Raw genomic sequence first — 17689 nt, 5'->3', positions numbered from 1 at the left:
CAGCTGTCCGACTTTTCCATGCACACATGCTACAGCCAAAGGGACAGTGTAGAAGCTGTTGCATTAGAGACCCATTGTTTGTTTGATCTACATTATCTGTGAATGAAGCCAGTGAAGAACAGGATCAACAGCAGAGAATTTCTTTTTCTGTTTTATTATAACAACATCGTATAAAATCAATAACTTTATCACACAACCAATGCTCCTATGTTTATCCTTTAAATAACCACTCTCTATTCACATTCATTTCCTGTTGCCAAAAAACCCTGACTTATAGGCTGCTGTCATTTCACTTACCCAGCCATGAAGGCACTCTACAGTTCTATTTTTTTCACTGTTTGCTTATCAGTCAAGCTTGTGGCTATTGTTTAAGTTACACATGCAGCTATGTCTGAACACAGATCAGTTGTTTTTGGCTTTCTGCAATGCTGATCCCACGGGTGGCTGAGCTGAAGCTGCTTCATGCTGACCTGTAAAGGGATTGGAGATGAAGAGAGAGACTTGCATATGTTTTAAGGTTCAGTGTCCCTGCTGTGACATCCTCAGGATTTGGAGTAGCAGTCTCTGTACCTCATCATCCATTCGGCCCTTTTGGACAACACACCAGTGTCAGAAAATGAAATTTCTACATTGTATTGCACATTAATTCTCTGTTATATGAGCACAGACAGAGCCCCTCATAAAGGGCAGAAGACAGAAACACTAGCCCTTCAGCAGCAGCAATCAAGTTTTTCAACTACAACCAATATGACAAAAGGAAATAGCTAAAGTGTACACCTAAGTTGTGGTATAGATAAAACTGAAATGAAAGAATGAGCCCTTGTCCCTGCATCTCTTCTGAAATTTCATCCACTTTTGTCTGGTAAGCAGAGATGGTGGACAGATCATTTCCGCCCTCAATTGTCTGCACCACAAATAGGGACAAACTCAGTGACATTCACTGTCTGGACTCTGAGTGGCTATCAAACCAGTTGCACATAGACAGACACTGATCCATCCTGAGATAGGGCACACATATACACACATGGGAACCCTGAATGATATTACACTTTCACATCTCAAAATAAAGGTTTTAGATGCATGCATGCATCCAACTCACCTGTACAGCTGCCAGTAAATGCGAACGGTACACGGTCACCACCTGTTTGTGCTTTCTCTCCCAGTCCTGCAGAAGGTCAGAAAATGCTACTGTTGTGAAGATTTAAGCATATGCTTTGTCATTTTTATAGACAATGTTCAATATATGCAGAAAAGGGGATAACAAAGTCTCGGAAATCATGATATTTTTTCTTCATCCCTAGTGTCAATGTTCTCCTCACCTGGAGCTGTTGGGTGAGTATGGAGATCCTGTTTTGCAGCGCCATTTGCTGCCCGGGGTTAGCATGATGAGTAGATGAGGAGGAAGAGGAGGAGGTGATGCCCAGAGGAGGTGACAGAGCTCCCAGGGCCTCCTTTAGCCGAAACACCTCCTTGGACAGGTCAGTTATCTGCATGAAGACAAGGACGTCAGTTTGGCCTCCTCACAGGCGCTTTAACAACAGCAGTTGTTTAAAGTCGCTATTAAAACTCTCACCTTGCGGTCCTTCTCCTTGACCAGGCCCTGGGATTCCTGGATGCCCTTGTGGAGCTCCTGGATGTGGCTGGATTGGGCCTGTAACTCAGCCAGCTGCTGCTGCACCGTGGCCAGCTGGGACTCGGCGACCTGCCGCTCACTCTTGTTAAAGAGAGCCTCCCTCTGCACCTGGAACACCTAGACCAGTAAAACCACCAGTGGCATCCTGTCACTTCAGCAAGGCTGTCTATGTTTGGCCACGTCTCAAAGTCAGATACTTTCTGCTGATATACAAGTGGAGGCCAACCCAGGAGCTTCATATTTAAAGGTTCATACAGAATGAATTTCATTGTCATTTTTGGCAGCCCTGCATGGCTGTCAGAGCCTGTGTGAGTCTGAAAGAGGGCGGAAATAATTAAGAGAGATGATTCAGACCAGGTGTGAAGCCAAGTGGAGAAGAGATGTGCCATGAGGAAGACAGACAGTGGGGTTTTGTTTTCTGTTATTGTCTGCGTGTTTTCATGTCTACAAATGAACTGTCAACAGAGTGCTGAAGCGAAGCAACAATGAATTACATAGAGCGTGCTGACTGAGTGACAGGCGATGGCTCAGGGCTGGGACAGCGAGGCAGCAGGTAGGCCCACATCCCTCACCTTTAGCCTGACAGCTGAACGCGCACTCTCTGGTAATACATATACAGGAAGCCAAACACTAGAAGCCATAGATGAGCGTTTATACAGAGTAATATTATCAAGTGACTGTGGTTGTGTTGGCCGTAATAACAAACACACTTTTGCAGACACACTCAAGAAAACAGACTTACATTTTATAGGGTTCCCACACATTTTCATGGACAAAATTTCAAAACTTTTCCATGACTTTTCAAGGGCCAATAATACATTTTTCTTGCACTACTAATTGTAATTTCAGCTAGCTGGCATACATGGAGGGAAAGATGGGATGTGGGTAAAAAAATGAAGGCATGTACATGATGGTAAAAGATGTTGACACTAACTGGAGCTATGTTATGTCGACAGCTTAGAAAACAAATTTGCTGTTATGTTTTATGGTTTTTCCATGAAAGGTTACTGTAACAATTTCATTACACCTAACAAAATCCCATTATATTTCCAAAACTTACACTGATTTTTACTAATTCCACGAATTTGATTGCAAAATTCCATGACTTTTCCAGGTTTTCCATGACCATGGGTACCCTGATTTTACATGTTGACTTGTGTTTCCTTGTAGAAAAGCTTCTCCACTACTTTGCTGTCTGGTTGTCTTTAACATTTCTGTTGTAATATCTCATACTATAATTTGTCTTGTTCCCTGATTTAACAGATGAACAGACCCTTTTCTATAACTCGCATTTTAATTTCCTGAGTAAAATCTAAAACATGTCTTATTCAGAATCATTATTCCCAAAACCACTTTTGTCTGAGGTTTTGCTCACGGGAATTTCCAGTTTCCCATGGTAACAGCTCTCTCTTTGATCTTCATACACCCACGCTGGAGTGCAAATAACACAATAAGCTAGCACACTTCAGTAAATCTATGCACATTTGTTTTTTGTTGCCATGTTTAACTGTGTTTTTCTCTCAGGGAAGTGTGACTTTGTAATGGTACTGCCTCCATTACCAGCACAAATTTACATATTAGTTGTGTTTGTATGCATGGACCACCACTAAATCCAAATATTGAATTTGGATTCCAAGCAGACCTTGTTTTGTAGTTAAATGCCTTCTAATTTTAGCAGGATTAAATTAATTAAGTACATAAAAGCCATCTTAATATTCTTCTCAGTGTGAAAATGTGGCTTTATTAACCACTATGTTTTGGAGTCTGAGAACCAATTACCCAGTTTATAAAGTGAGAGTTTTCATATGCGAATGGAAATGACTTTTGGAGTGTCATTAGTGGCCTATAGTGCACATACACCACAACTTCAGTACATCAGTAAACATATATACAGAGGGATCAATGAGGGAGGAACTGAATAGAGAAAGTAATACACATATGAATAATGTAGCGGCAGGAAAAAGGCCTTCATGGAACACGGCTCACTTTGTGACAAACAATAACGTCTAATATGACTTTAGATGTCAGTAGAGATGACTGGAGGAGGCAGTGACACGTATTCATACACACCTCGGTGCAGGTCTTCTCATGTTTGCGAGTGAGATCATTGAAACGGGCTGTGGCGGCGTTGATCTCAGCCTGCAGAGAGAGCCGTAGGGCCTCGTGGTCCTCCTTGGAGATCAGACCCTGCTCTGCAGCCTTCTGGGACTTCAGCTCTCTCAGCTCCATCTCCTTCTCACTCAGAGCCTCCTGAGCTGCTGCTGCTTTGCTCTCGCTGGCCTGCAGGGAGTGCTGGAGCTCCGCCTAACAGGCAGGAAGCATAAGGATAACCTGATTATTCATAAAGTACAGCAGAATTCTCCTGCATCCAAAGTAAAATAAATCATTCAAAAAATCATCACAACCCATTGGATTATCAGATATGCATTACAACAAAGCTGAAAACTGAAAAATGCTTTTAACTCTGTTTGAATTATGATTTCCTCTTGTAAAACAAACAGAATACAGTTAATGCAGTAAAAAAAAAAAAAGACAAAATATTGATCAACAATTAACATTGTACCCTCTTGACAATCAAAACCAAACAATCCACTGGAAACAGCTAAAACAGCTGCTACATGTAAGTTCTAATGGGAGCCTCTTTGAACAATGCACATTTTATTTTGTGAAAACTAAATCTAAGCTAAAGAGCAGCCATTTCTGCCTATAGATTATCATATTAATGAAGGGGTCAAGAGCATGTAGTTTAATCTGAAATGGAATATTTCCTCAACTAATAACATCCCTACTCTTAGTCTGAATCGTGCCTGGCACCCATTTTTCTAAAACATCATCACCATACGACTTGCTATTCCTGCTGACCTTGATTTTCTCATGCTCCTCTTTGGGTATGGCATCCTGCATGGCCTGTAGTTTGGCCTCTAGTCTGGCAGCCTCCTCCTCAGCCTGAACACGAAGAGTCTTTTCCTCCTGGAGCTCCTGCAGCGTCTGAGCTAGCTGTTCTGATACTGCAGACAGCGCCTCCTTGTGTTTTGAGAGTGGCACTGCGTCTTTCAGCTGCAGGGCATCCTGTGCCCGGCCCTCCCGCTCTGCACACAGACAGTCCAGAGCCTGGGCTGCCTCCTGCCTTGCCACCTCCAGCTCTTCTCTCACTGCTGCCATGGTGCGTCTGGAGTGCTCTGATTGGACAGAGGCATGATCATTCGCAAAACAAACAAAAATCAACAACTTTTATTTTATTTTACTTGCTTAAAGTAGGAAAAAGCAGCAATGCACACCTGATATGCCTGAGCTCTCTGAATGCTCCTCCTCTTCTTCCTCCTCTTCCTCATCTCCACGTGGGGGAGGCCTGAGGCTCTCCAGTTCAAGGAGAGCATCGTTTAGTCTTCTAGCTACGTCTGCTCTCTCCCTGGCCAGCTGCTCACACTGGAGCCCCAGAGTCACCTGCACCTCCTCCAGCTCAGAGCGGGGCACACACTTTCTCAGCTCCCCCTCCAGCTCACACAAACGCTCCTGGAGACGACGGACCTGACCTCCATCTCCTGCTGCTCCTCCATCTTTCCCTGATGTCCTGCTTTCTGCCAGGGCTGCCTCCAACTCAGCAACTTTGTCACGGAAGCACTTCACTGTTTCTGTCTCTTTTCCTTCGCCGTCTTTCCCCCCTTCTTCTGTGACAGAATCTCTCTGCGCCAGAGCAACTCGGAGTTCCTCGACTTTCTCTGTCAGCTGTTTGATTGTGTCACTGTCCTGGCTGCTCCGACCGCCTGCCTCTCCCTGTCTCTTAACTAGCTCCTCCTCTAACTCTGTCACCCTCGCTCTCAGCTGCTGTGCCTCCTGGCTCGGACCCCCCTCTGCAGCCCCAGCACCTGCCGCTGCAGTATCCCCTTCACCACACTCCACAGAGAGCACCCCAAGGCGCATCTGCTCCTTCAGCTCCTCCAGCTCAGACTGGGAGGAGGCCAACTGCTCCTTTAGCCCTTGCAGCTTCTCCTTCAGAGCCTCCACACTCTCTGTATCCGCACCTCCTTCCTGAGACTTGTCATCACCACTGCAGAACAAGATTAGGACAGGACAAAGATGAGCGATGTTTAATGCAATAACTGTCTAACATCATACCATAACTCCTATACTAGAGGTTATTTCCAGTGCCGATCAATGTGTGGATAGTATTCTGGTTTAATTGATTATGATTCAGTCTGGGGGATATAAGCAAATAGTGAAAAATGTCCATCACATCTTCTCAAAGCAGACAGTTATGTTGTCAATTACTTAGTTGTCCAACGAATAGTCAAAAAACTCAGATATTCAATTAGCGAACATATATAGAGAGAAAGTATGAAATGCTCCCATTTAAAAAAAAGAAAGAAAAAGCAAAACAAAGAAATGTTTGGACTTTTTTTGCTTGATAAATGATCTGCTATGGATTGGTTGATTACCCAGCGAATCAATTTTGCATTACATTGTACAGATCATAACATGTTTATATTGTGTTATTGAAGAGTGTAACTGTGATGATACAAATACAGATATATTCCTCAGTATAACAGATAATGTAATAGAGGTCAAGACACTATCATGATGTCCTGAGTGAACATTTTGCCTGTTCAGCCTCCTGCATGTTGCAGCAAAAATGTAAATGCTAAGCACTTTCAAAATGACTCTGATAGATGTCCCGAGCAGATACTGCTGAGACTTTGGAACTGGGATGTGCACATCTCAGCATTAAGGCCTGATCTAATACAGTGGAGTTCAAGTGACTGTGATCTTTAGTTTGTATCAATTAAACAATTTTACCGCTCCTCTGCCACACTGGAGGCCTCGTCTGAAGCCTGCGCCTGAGAGAGGCGCTCCTGAAGGGCTTCAAACTCCTTCCTCAGAGTCTCATACTGAACGATGGGGACAAAGTCCGAGCTGGTCTGCATGTCTGTGTCGTCCTTCTCAAACATCTCCAGCATCTGTGCACAACACAGAGGAAATTATATCATGAAATATCATGAAATTCCCTCAAGGCCTTCTTCAGATATCACATACATGCGAATGAGATAGATACAAGGTTACAGTACACTTGACCTTTGACCAGCTTATTCTAATCAGTTCATCCTTGATTAAAAGTGGGCGTTTGTGCGAAATTTTGAACAATGGAACTTAAGTATGGTTTCATTAGATCCTTCCCTCAGGCACCCCCTCCCTCCACCCACATCATTTTTAACTCCACACCTCAGTTTGATAAATAGATTCTGTTATAAATATATATTTTATTTATAATTGAAGCCCATGCAGACTTAGCCCTGGTGACATCACACCATGTTATTTTCTCACACTTGAAAAAGCTCCTCCAGAGCCACAGAAGACACTGTACAACTGTTTTTTTTGTGCTAAAGAAGTAATGCCAATGACTAGTAAATTGACATTTAGATGAAAAGCTGGTGGAGCTGCCCTTTGACTAATTTAAATTAGTATTAGTTATTGACTCTTGGCATGTCCTCCTCTATTTAAATGGCAGCAGGGGGTTTTGCTTCTAGTTTACTTCTGACTCAGTTCACCTCAGACTTTATTCCCCACTTTCCTGTCTGGCTCTTTTTCACACAGCAGGGCAGAGTGGAGAATAAACCAAACCAGAAGACATTACTTCAAGCTATTGTATTTCAACCAGTCTGACCCAGTTAGTAAAGAATGTCTAGAAAATGGCCCCATGTCTGCATCTGATGCTGTTGTTCTTCTATTTATACCTGTAGAAACTCAACTGTCTCACTGCATTAGTGCACCAGAGTGTGGTGTCATAAAGTGTAAGTGGTTATGACTAATGTTTGAGTCAGGGACATTCAGCTACTCAACCAGCATCTTCGTCTCCTGTGGGGGGGGACCACTTAATAATCACTTCACTATCAATTTATCCTCCTTAAAGAAGCCTGGGAGTGAGTGAGTGAGTGAGTGTGTGTGTGTGTGTGTGTGTGTGTGTGTGTGTGTGTGTGTGTGATTTCTGTGCATGATTGGGTGTGCATTCATACACTGAGCGTGTTTGTGTATTTGTACTCTCCCTGACCTTACCTGCACTTTGAGAGCTAGCTCAGAGTTTTGTGAGGCAAGTTCCTCTATTTGTTTGCGCAGCTCAGTAACAGTTCCTGGGTCTGCAGGGGAAGGAGAGGCGTTGGCTGAGTCTGCGTCTCCTTGAGAAGGGGCCTCATCCTGAGCAGAGGAGGCTCTGGAGCGTTTTGAGAGCAGCTTCTCTAGAGGGAAAGTTAGAGAGAAAATACAACAAAAAATCAAATTATGTACTTACTGGTGGAATAAACACACACAGGAATGCCTATGTAGAATGGGGGGACATATGTATGGAAGTACATGCACACATATACCTGGGAAGTCCAACATTTCATCCATGTCCTCAGAGTCACTGGCCCCAATACCATGGCCCCCCTTCAGCTCCTCAAGCAGCCGGTCTCTTTCTGCCTCTGCCTCCTCCAGACGCTGCTTTAGTTGGGACAACTACATTGCGCACACACACACACACACACACACACGTAAAAATAATGGTTATAACAAGCAACGCTTAGTCTTCAGAAATACATTACTGTCGCTGATATAGCTGCATACACAGAGCTCTAATGAAGTATAGATTTACGAAAATAATGGCAATTTGGAAAGACATGAATGAGTTTGCACAACTTGCAGTGCAGTACCTCCTCCAAGGCAGAGAGGGCGCTCTGATGCTGCTGCTCTAAAGCTTTGATCTTCTGGAGCAGACGGCCTCTCTCCAGACGCAGCCGTCGTATCTCCTCAAACACCTCCTCATCTTCTGCCTTACATGGACAACCACAAGAAATACAAAACCCTAATAAAGTCAGTATTTCATGTAATATGAAGCAGTGGTTCCCAACTGGTGAGTCAAGGTCCACAAGTAGGTTGCGGGTCCATTCTGAGTGGACTGCAAGAGACTCATGAACATGTCAAGTTAGTAAAAACACACATCATTTCTATGTACAGTGGATTTCTGGCAGTTTTATTTGAAGTGTTTCTGTTTAGTCTTGCAATACATTTTATTTTGTTGTGTTCTCAACCAGTGTGTTCACATTTTATGAAACAAAATTGAATATGTGGTAATTTATAATGTGTGGACCTGGAACTAGTGACTAAGGAGAAATCTGGACCTGGACCTGGACCTGTGACTGGACCAGTTGGGGACTAAAAACTGAACAAACAGCAACTGATACAATGAATCAACGATCCAGATTTACAGTTGTAACCTGGGCTGAGTGTTGTGTTTCTGGAGGCTGGGGAGAGGGAGAAGACGACTGGGGCTCAGGGGACTGGGGAGGTGGAGCAGAAGTCCGGGGCTGTGGAGAGGGTGGCAAACCCTGCATCTTTGTGGTGGAAAAAAACAGAATAAAATGAGTCTTTTTTAGTAACTGAAGACATGACACTCTTTAGTTCTCTCAAAAAAGCAACGTTGTAGTACTGGGATATTACCAAAGCAATTATTATAAAATCAGCATTATTATGGAGGCTCTTGTATCTTGTTTGATCTCATGTAGTAGTGGTAGACATTGCATCAAAAGTTGCAAACTGATGATATAGGTAAATGTAGAGAAAAAAAACGGTGATTTTTCTATCCACTTAGAGGTTTCTCACAGTACCTGCAAAGGAGAGCGTGGCGGTGGAGGAGCTTTCCGTTTACGGGGGGTAGTGCCCCCTTGCACTGATGAGGCACCTGAGGGTACTTGGGGGGGCTGCGTGGGTGTGGGAAGGGGGTCACAGACAGGCAGAGGTCAAGCTCAGCAAAAAATGGGAAAATATAGGAAACTGAGATAAGACAAAGGGGTCAGCAACAAAGAGGGATTAAAGCCAACGAAAAGAAAGCAGCACACAAAAAACAATGACCTCATATTGGAAAACATGCACAATATGATCGGCCAAAGTGGGCCATGATCTCATTTGATGGAGGGAGTGATCCAACACACAGCTATGCAACATTACCTCCTCGCCCGCGCCCTCAGGAGCTACGTATGCAGAGGGAAAGAGACACAAAGCGAGATGCTTTAACCTCCATAGCAATGAGGTTCTGCAGATAGTTAGAGGTACATATGTGCACATACAAGTATATACACTCCCATTTCCTGTCACTTTTCTAACATATAGTTTAAAGCAGTTCCATTCATGTATCTTGCTGTAAATCTACCAAAATCTCCAATTATAGAATAAAATCTGATGTAGCCAGGCATCATGTGCACACCAAACTCTCTCCTTCATCTCCTTTTCAAACCGGCCGCACATCTGCTTTCCATATATCAGCTATGTCTTTGTTGGGAGATAAAAGTGGAACGAGCCTTTCGTCTTTTTTTTTATTTTTTTAAACCCCACTCCAAAATCACACCCAGCTGTCCTCCTGATCCACTTCCTCCGATTACAGTTGTTTCCTGGGGAGCAGAGACGCAGCCAGGATCCAGAGCAGCACAGACACAAACAGAAGCCATTCATCTAGTCTGATGATCTGTCACATACATGTTGCTGCCATGCGATTCATAAGAAACTTTATATATAAAAACTACTGTCAGCTGTTTCATATATTCCACTTGATTTATAATAACATGATGATAGTTAGAATAAATTGTCAAAAGAGCCACTTGAGATATTCAGTCACTTCTATCTCTCCATTTGAAAAAAGACTTCGGGCCTCATACTGTACCTGGAGGTACTCCATCCTGCAATATCTGGATGATGTGTTGGTTGCCTGTGGTTACACTGTAGTCGCTGGCTTTATGTCCAAGGGCGTCAACCAGCTGCGTGTTGGCTCCACCTCTCAGTAGAGCTTCTACGGTCTCAACGCTGTCACTCTCACACGCCAGCATCAGTGCAGATCTGCAATTCCAAACAATGCAGTAAAATCCTATGCATTAATTTCATTTAGATTTATTCCCCAGGATGAATTTCTGGATGAGGAATTTAAATTTTCTATTTGATGTAGTGATGCAGCCTGAAAAAATGTCTCTAATGATCCTCTCCATGGAGATACCCAAAGTCAAACTGAAAGCTGTTGGTCCCTGCTGAAGGTCTTGACCTGCATCCGTCCAAATCTACCCCATGCTGGGGACTTTCTATGGGAATCCTTCCCGTGTCCTGACCCAGACAACCCCACTGCTGTGAGAATAATCCTGTGGAGGTTTTTTGGTTCTAGCTTATAAAAGAAGGCCATTTCATGCCCCAGTCTGCCTCAGCAGGCCTCCTACTGTCAGTAATTCCATCTGTCAAATTTTCATCAGCAGCTACAAGAAAGCGATTCAAATCCTCTTGCCTCATCAAGCCCTGACTGCCCTGAGTGTCGTGAAACCAGTACCTTCCCTGGTTGTCTTGTATGTTTGCATTGGCACCTCGACCCAGCAGAAAGACACACAGCTCCACTCTGCTCATCTGAGCTGCTAAGATCAGTGGGGTGGCCCCATCCTGACAGAGAGATACACACAATTATTCAAACACCATGAAGAGACAACAGCTATAATTAATACTTTTTTTAAACCGACACCCAAAATAAAAAATACAAATGGTTCCTCTTACTTGTTTATCAATCTAGATAGTTTGGTGTGAGTTGATGAGTGTTGGGGACATTGGTCATAAAGATGGTTGCTGTCATGATCTTAGGTTTTGAGTTATATTGTGGACTTTTTTGGGGGGGGTTCTGTTTGTGTTTTCCTTGTTTCTCATGTTCTGTTTCCTGTTTTATTTTGTATTATAACCCCTCATGTGTCATGTCTAGTTTTACTTCCTGTCTTTGTATGTTTCCCTGTTTAGTTTCAGCTGTCTTTTATCAGTCTTGTTAGTCCTCCCTGCACACCTGTTCTAATTAAGCCTTGTTTGTTCACCCTTGTTTTATGCCACACCTTTGTTTGTTGGCCAGTCCCTGTGTTTCCGTCCTTTTCACTGTGTCCACCTCCCTCAGCTGTATGTCGTTGTCCTGATTAGTTCCCTGTGTTGTGTTTCCCCTTGTTGCTTGTCAGTCCGTTATCCTCCTTGTGATCCTGCTGTGTTATCCTCCGTGTTGTTTGCTCCTGTCTTCACCCGAGTTTTCCCCGTGGTCCTGGTAGGTTCAGTTTAATTTTTCATGCGTGTTTCATTTGTGCTTAGTGTTTTTGGATACCTGCTTGTTTTGGACATTTTTTTATCAGCATTAAAGCTTGCTTTTTGTGTGTATACCTGGCTGCTTAGTTTTGTTCTGCATTTGGGTCCTCATCCTCAAACCCCACGACAGTTTGCATTCTTGCAAACGGAGTGGCACTTGTGGTACTCAAAGCTGCTAAAATATACATTTGAAAAGCTAAACAGCAATGTCTCTTTTCAGAAATCATAACCTGGTTACTCAAGATGATCCACAGACTTTGTTGTGAGCTGTTCTTTTCTGTGCTGTGGTACAGTTTGCAAGTGTGGTTCAGTAGAAAGAAAATTGTTCCAACACCAAAACTACTCACAACAAAGTCAGTGGATTATCTGAAGTAACCAGGTCATGATTTCTGGAAAGAGACTGCTGTTTGGTTTCTCTATCTATGTGTTTTTGGCGCTTTAAGCAACATAAGCTGAATGCCATCCAGTTTCATTATATTGGAGAGAAAGCAGATATCTCTACAGCTGATATCCCCAACACTTAACAACTCACACCAACACAATACAAATTCACTAAGATGATTAAGAGGAAAAATATGTTTTTTTGATTCTGGGGGCCAACTGTCCCTTTAAAGTATGAGGGCAAGACTAAATGAAAAGTAAATCATTAATTATAATTTAATCATTAATAAAACATAGGAATTCAAAACAAAAAAACTCATCAACCTACCCCATCCTGAACATCCAGACTGGCTTTAAAATCCCACAGCGTCTCAGAGCAGGCCAAACAACCACTGACCGCTGCAGGAAATAATCAGAATTATGGTCTGTTTTTACATCTGCTTACTTGTACTACTTAAAAGATAGCTGACTGGATCTATGAGAGGTATTTGTTGTACACAAAGTCACAGCTATGTTACCAAACTAGTGTCATATTATAGTTCTGCAACTGTTACAGTACCTGCATGATGAAGCGGTGTCCTACCAATGCTGTCAGTGCAATTTACTGCTAATCTTTCCTGTTAGGTATGCAACAGCAAAAGATAAACAATTTATAATGAAGGCAGTACTTAAAAAAATCTCCCATATTTGTTCATCAACCTGGCTATGCTGTCATTCTGTGTTTTACCTGCAAAAGTCTCTTTAAACATTCTGATTGGCCGTTTTTGGCTGCAAGGTGAAGGGCGCTGAAGCCTGCACAACAGACATTTATCAAGAATCCATGACACATGATTCAACAGTCTTGGCTTATTAGATAAGAAAAACAAATTTTTATTTGATGATAAAATATACTACCAGCGCCATCAATGACATTGATATCTGCTCCGTGAGAGATGATGACCTCCAGACAGTCGAGCCGACCTCGGGATGCACAGAGGTGGAACCTATCAGGGTAGAAGGACAATACGTGTCAGTAGTGTTAGAACAATTTCTAGCAAGCCTTTATAATTTCCCATTATTTGGAGGATCACTTGGATGCATCACCTGACCTGGCATCTCAGGATCTCAGGATCCTCTCATTGAAGGAAGGTGTGTCAAATTAGTCAATAGGGGAGACGCTGAGAGGGACACAGCCGTGTTTTGTTTTCTGGTCAGATCTCAGTTTTATTGCTTGATAAATCTTTTTTTTGTTTTTTTTTCCCATCGATTTGAACTTTGTTTTAAAAAAGACCTGTTTTATTTTGGGGTATTATGATTTCATCTGAACAAGACAATTTTTTAAAAAGCAGTTCAGCATCACACAGCAACTAAGATCCTGCACTCAGTTGACAGCTGAAAAACCCTGGATCATCAAACAAAAACAGTGAGTAACCAAACATAACATGTTGGTTATAGTCCATGGCGCCTTTTGGGCGGCTATTTGAAGCTTATTTAGATACCGCAATAAGTAGCGTTAAGAGAACAGGAATAAAAGTTGGTTTCAATTTAAAAGGTTTAGTTCCTGAGAACTGTTCAGATCCAGCTGCTCATAACTTTAGTTCAAGAGAAAGTAAAAAGTTTGCCAGTTACCAAAAAAAAGGATCAAGGATAAAAAGATAAAGAACAGGATTAATAAGCAGAATTCACAGTAGTATTAAGTGAAATTAATACTCTCATTTCAGAGCCCATACTGAACACCCGGAGGCAGGTATTTCCAGGGGAAATTACTTACAAGAAAATCATGTGTTTCACGTTACCAGGAGCAGCAACAGCACACTAATGAGTAGACTTGAAAGGAATATAAATGCAATTCTTCGGATAAATGAAGTGAAATATAAACATAAGGTGCCCAACTTACGCTGACTTGCCCTCGGCATCCAGCTTGGTGGGACAGAGGCCTTTTTTGACGATGAGAGCGGAGACTTTGTCGGGCTCATTCTGCTCCACAGCCTGCAGGAGTCTCTCATCACTCTTACTCCAGTCCTGACTCTGAGGGGGGCGAGACAGAGAACAGGTCGCCACCCTGAACTGCCCCAATGGAAACTGATACCTCACTGCATATCTCATAGCAAACAAAGCAAGAGATGACTAAGATATATAATGCAATTAGAATGATATCCATGTTTTAAAAGTCTGTTTATTGCCTGAGATCATCAACAGAATGAGACGGCAGTTTTACAAGTTACAATTAGGGGTTGTCCGATATTGGTTTTTGAGGGCTAATACCAACTATTAGCAGTCAATGAGACTAAAAAGTGATATTTGGAACCAATATGCATTTACAATAAAAAATAAAAACTTACTGTCAATGTTTAGAATTTTAAATATAACAAACTCCAACTCAAAACTTTGTTTAAAACTGACACTTTCAACATCATGTACAGCAAGTACCAAGCAACTTTTTCATAAAGTCAAGTGAAAAATTAATCAAAAAATGAATAAATAAAAATAGCTCCCTGAGATTTTACAAGGCAAAAGGCCACCATGCAGACACTAACTTTGCACTTTTAAATTAATTAATATGGCAATCATTAAAATAAAACGCAGATACAGATGATCTGCAAAATATCAGCCCCGATTAATCGGCCAGGCCGATAATCTGTTGACCCCTAGTTACAATAATCTATTTTCAAGATATAATTAATATAAAAAATAAGGGTATTTGCTTTACTATTCCTGTGATTAGTGGATAGAGAGAAAGGATACCTACTGGCAGTGGCAGCAGGCTGAAACAAGGACAGAGCCGCTTCATCAAGCTAAAAACAGGCTGCTGTGGATCCATACTGCTAGCAGGGCATCACACACACATACAACTAAATACAGCTGCACAGTACCAATCCACTGCTGTGTGCCTGCCTGACAATACACAGTCACGCCTGGCTACATAGCAAATACACTAGACACCATGAAGAACTCTCCAACCCATAACTTTCTACCAGATAGCCTTTAGAGGTCACAGCAACATTACAGCAGAGATTTACATACCAGAGAATTTATGCTATCCTCACAACTCCCATGAAATTGAATAGCTCCTCACACACACATGCAGTATCACTGCTGTCCTCACAATAACGTCTCCCCGTGCGGTGCACCCTGTCCGCATCCAAAACGCTATCCCATCACCCTGTCTCGGCTGCTAGCAGGGGCATAGCCGGTCTGTCACACTGCACCTCCTTTCCTTCCCTCACTGTCCTCCTTTCTCTAACCTAATAATTTCCCTGCAGCCTTCGTCTCTGTAGCAGGCGTCCTCCTTCTCTCCATTAGTTTTTTCATTGTCAGGTCCTGCATGGTACCCCCCTGGCAGCGTCATGCTGTAGATCTGTCTCTCTGCAGTTACAGAGCGGGGCCTGGGTGATGTGAGGACTCAGCAGAAAGAGGAGAAACAAGCTGGCTCACTTCGGCTGGTTTGCATTGGTCGTTTGCAGGGATGAGGGGACATAAAGAGGCACGGAAACAAACTGATATCTAGTCTCACGGGCTATGAGGAGGTTAATGTGTGACCCAGGGAGATTTATACACATGCATGATATTTATCAATCCATCTGACTGAGGCCCTTCTGTGTGGCGTTTGCATGTTCTCCACATGTTAGCATGGGTTTTCTATGGGATCTCTGGCTTCCTCCCACAGTCCAAAGACATGCATTACATCATTTGATAACTCCGAAATTCGGCTGTAGGTGTGAATGTGAGCATGCACAGTAGTTTGTCTCTATGTGTCAGCCCTGTGATAGTCTGGTGACCAGTCCAAGATGTGCCCCGCCTCATGTCCAGTGTCAGGTGGGACAAGCTCCAGCCCCCCCGTGACCCTTAACAGCATAAGTGGTTACAGAAAATAAATTATTATCAATGTTACCTGTCCATTGAACAGTTAACTACACTAAATCTACACTAAATCTATTACATATCTGCCCTTAAGATTCAATATTCAGGATTCAAAAAACTTTATTATCTATTACATGGTGACAGAAAATGGCCTTCAGTTGGGGGCTCAAACAACATGGAAAAAAGTGCATTCACACCCATGATACTCACATAAAATCACACAACAGTTCCATAGAAAATTCAACTGAAATAACAGCCTATAATGGTGCTAAAAAGCATCATCAACACCATAATGCTCAGTCCACACTGTAGTTCAAGTGGTTGCTAGTTTATCGGGTTCTACACAAGCTGCAAGAGTGCAAGGTCACTGACCCCAATGTGTCTACACAGAGCCAGAGACAAAGCAGAGTCATAAAAATACAGCACAGTAGGGAACAAGGTTAAATCCCACATGACAAAGCCCTTCAGAATAGCATAGGGATGACAGCAGGAAAGTGGGTATTCTTTGAGTGTGTGTGTGTGTGTGTGTGTGTGTGTGCGTGTGTGCGTGTGTGTGTGTGTGTGTGTGTGTGTGTGTGTGTGCATGTGTGAATAATTGAAGGCTACCTGAGATCCCTGGTTATAGCAGCAGTCTGGAGACAGCCCTGCTCTCCTGCTGCTGCTCACTGACACTGAATCTCAATGCCCCCCCAAATACACACACACGTACAAGGATCAACCTGGTATAAATGACTACAACTAATGAAGAGCAGGTGAGCACTGTAATATTGGGTTGAAACACAGCTTGAATGGCTTATATCTCTAAATAGCTTGTAGGAATAGCAAACAGGTGTACTACTTTTAAATGCACACAGCTCCACATGCCCCACAGCAGATGGCTCTTACCTCAGTCTTTTTAAACTTTGCCTTTAGACTCTTCATAATGGTTTTGTGGCCTTTGTGTCAACTCAGTATCTACAAAGAACAAGATAAAGAAACAAATGACAGTTTATTTGATGTGCCTTAACCCTTTGTAACCTGAGCAAACAACAAAAATGATAATAATAATATTTAAGAAAAATACTTTTTAAAAGGTTTAAAAAAAAAAAAAAAACAAATGCGGAAATGACCTGGAAAAAATGCTTAAAAAATTCTAATAATTTTGTAAAATCGTTTTAAATATGTAAATGTGACAATTAGAAATATATATATTTTTCCCCAGACATTTTCCCCTTGCTTCCCCAAAGTAATTTTCTAAATCCATTAACTTGTGAAACTGTTTGCCCTATCATTACTACTACTACTATTACCCTTTTGACGTGTATTTGAAAGAATTTGCGCTAATAAGCACATAGGTCAAAGGTTTAAATACTTAACAATAGCATCTGAAAGCAGTTTAAGGAAAGTGATGCCACTCAAGGGTTAAATTGTTTACCTCAACATGTCAACATGTGGATGCACCCACATTTTAGGCATACATAAGGTGTGTGACAACTCCTAATACTGAACATACATTCAACACACATGTATGAACTGACCTGCAGAAACAGCCTACCTGTGGAGGACAGTCCGGCTCCAGGTGAGTGTCTCCCCTGTCCCATCAGCGGCTCACAGCAAAATACTGAAGTCACTGCTGCCTGGCGGACAACAGGAATGCACCCGCCCTCATCGTAAATCAACCAATCAGCAATGCGCAAAACGCCGGATAAACGTTTGATTGGCGATAGTGTATGATATAGTGCATCT

The 17689-nt window shown here is 42.5% G+C and overlaps 1 protein-coding gene across 1 annotated transcript; it reads right to left on the bottom strand.

The window, feature by feature from the left end:
• Positions 1–170: 170 nt before the first annotated feature.
• ankrd24 (ankyrin repeat domain 24) lies at positions 171–17549 on the bottom strand. The gene is made up of 22 exons (XM_042483742.1): positions 17499–17549; positions 16850–16918; positions 14001–14131; positions 13019–13107; positions 12852–12916; positions 12684–12741; positions 12453–12523; positions 10965–11071; positions 10317–10489; positions 9608–9630; positions 9268–9360; positions 8314–8433; positions 7990–8119; positions 7682–7860; positions 6428–6588; positions 4912–5681; positions 4496–4812; positions 3704–3937; positions 1574–1750; positions 1320–1487; positions 1100–1165; positions 171–588 (listed from the first exon to the last, which is right to left on the bottom strand). The coding sequence occupies exons 2-22, from the start codon at positions 16883–16885 to the stop codon at positions 520–522; spliced, it is 3237 nt and encodes a 1078-aa protein (XP_042339676.1). The 5' UTR covers positions 16886–16918; positions 17499–17549; the 3' UTR covers positions 171–519.
• Positions 17550–17689: the final 140 nt, after the last annotated feature.

Source organism: Plectropomus leopardus, chromosome 3, assembly GCF_008729295.1.
Source record: "Plectropomus leopardus isolate mb chromosome 3, YSFRI_Pleo_2.0, whole genome shotgun sequence".
Taxonomy (NCBI): Eukaryota; Metazoa; Chordata; class Actinopteri; order Perciformes; family Serranidae; genus Plectropomus; species Plectropomus leopardus.
This window is presented reverse-complemented; position numbering and strand designations above follow the sequence as displayed.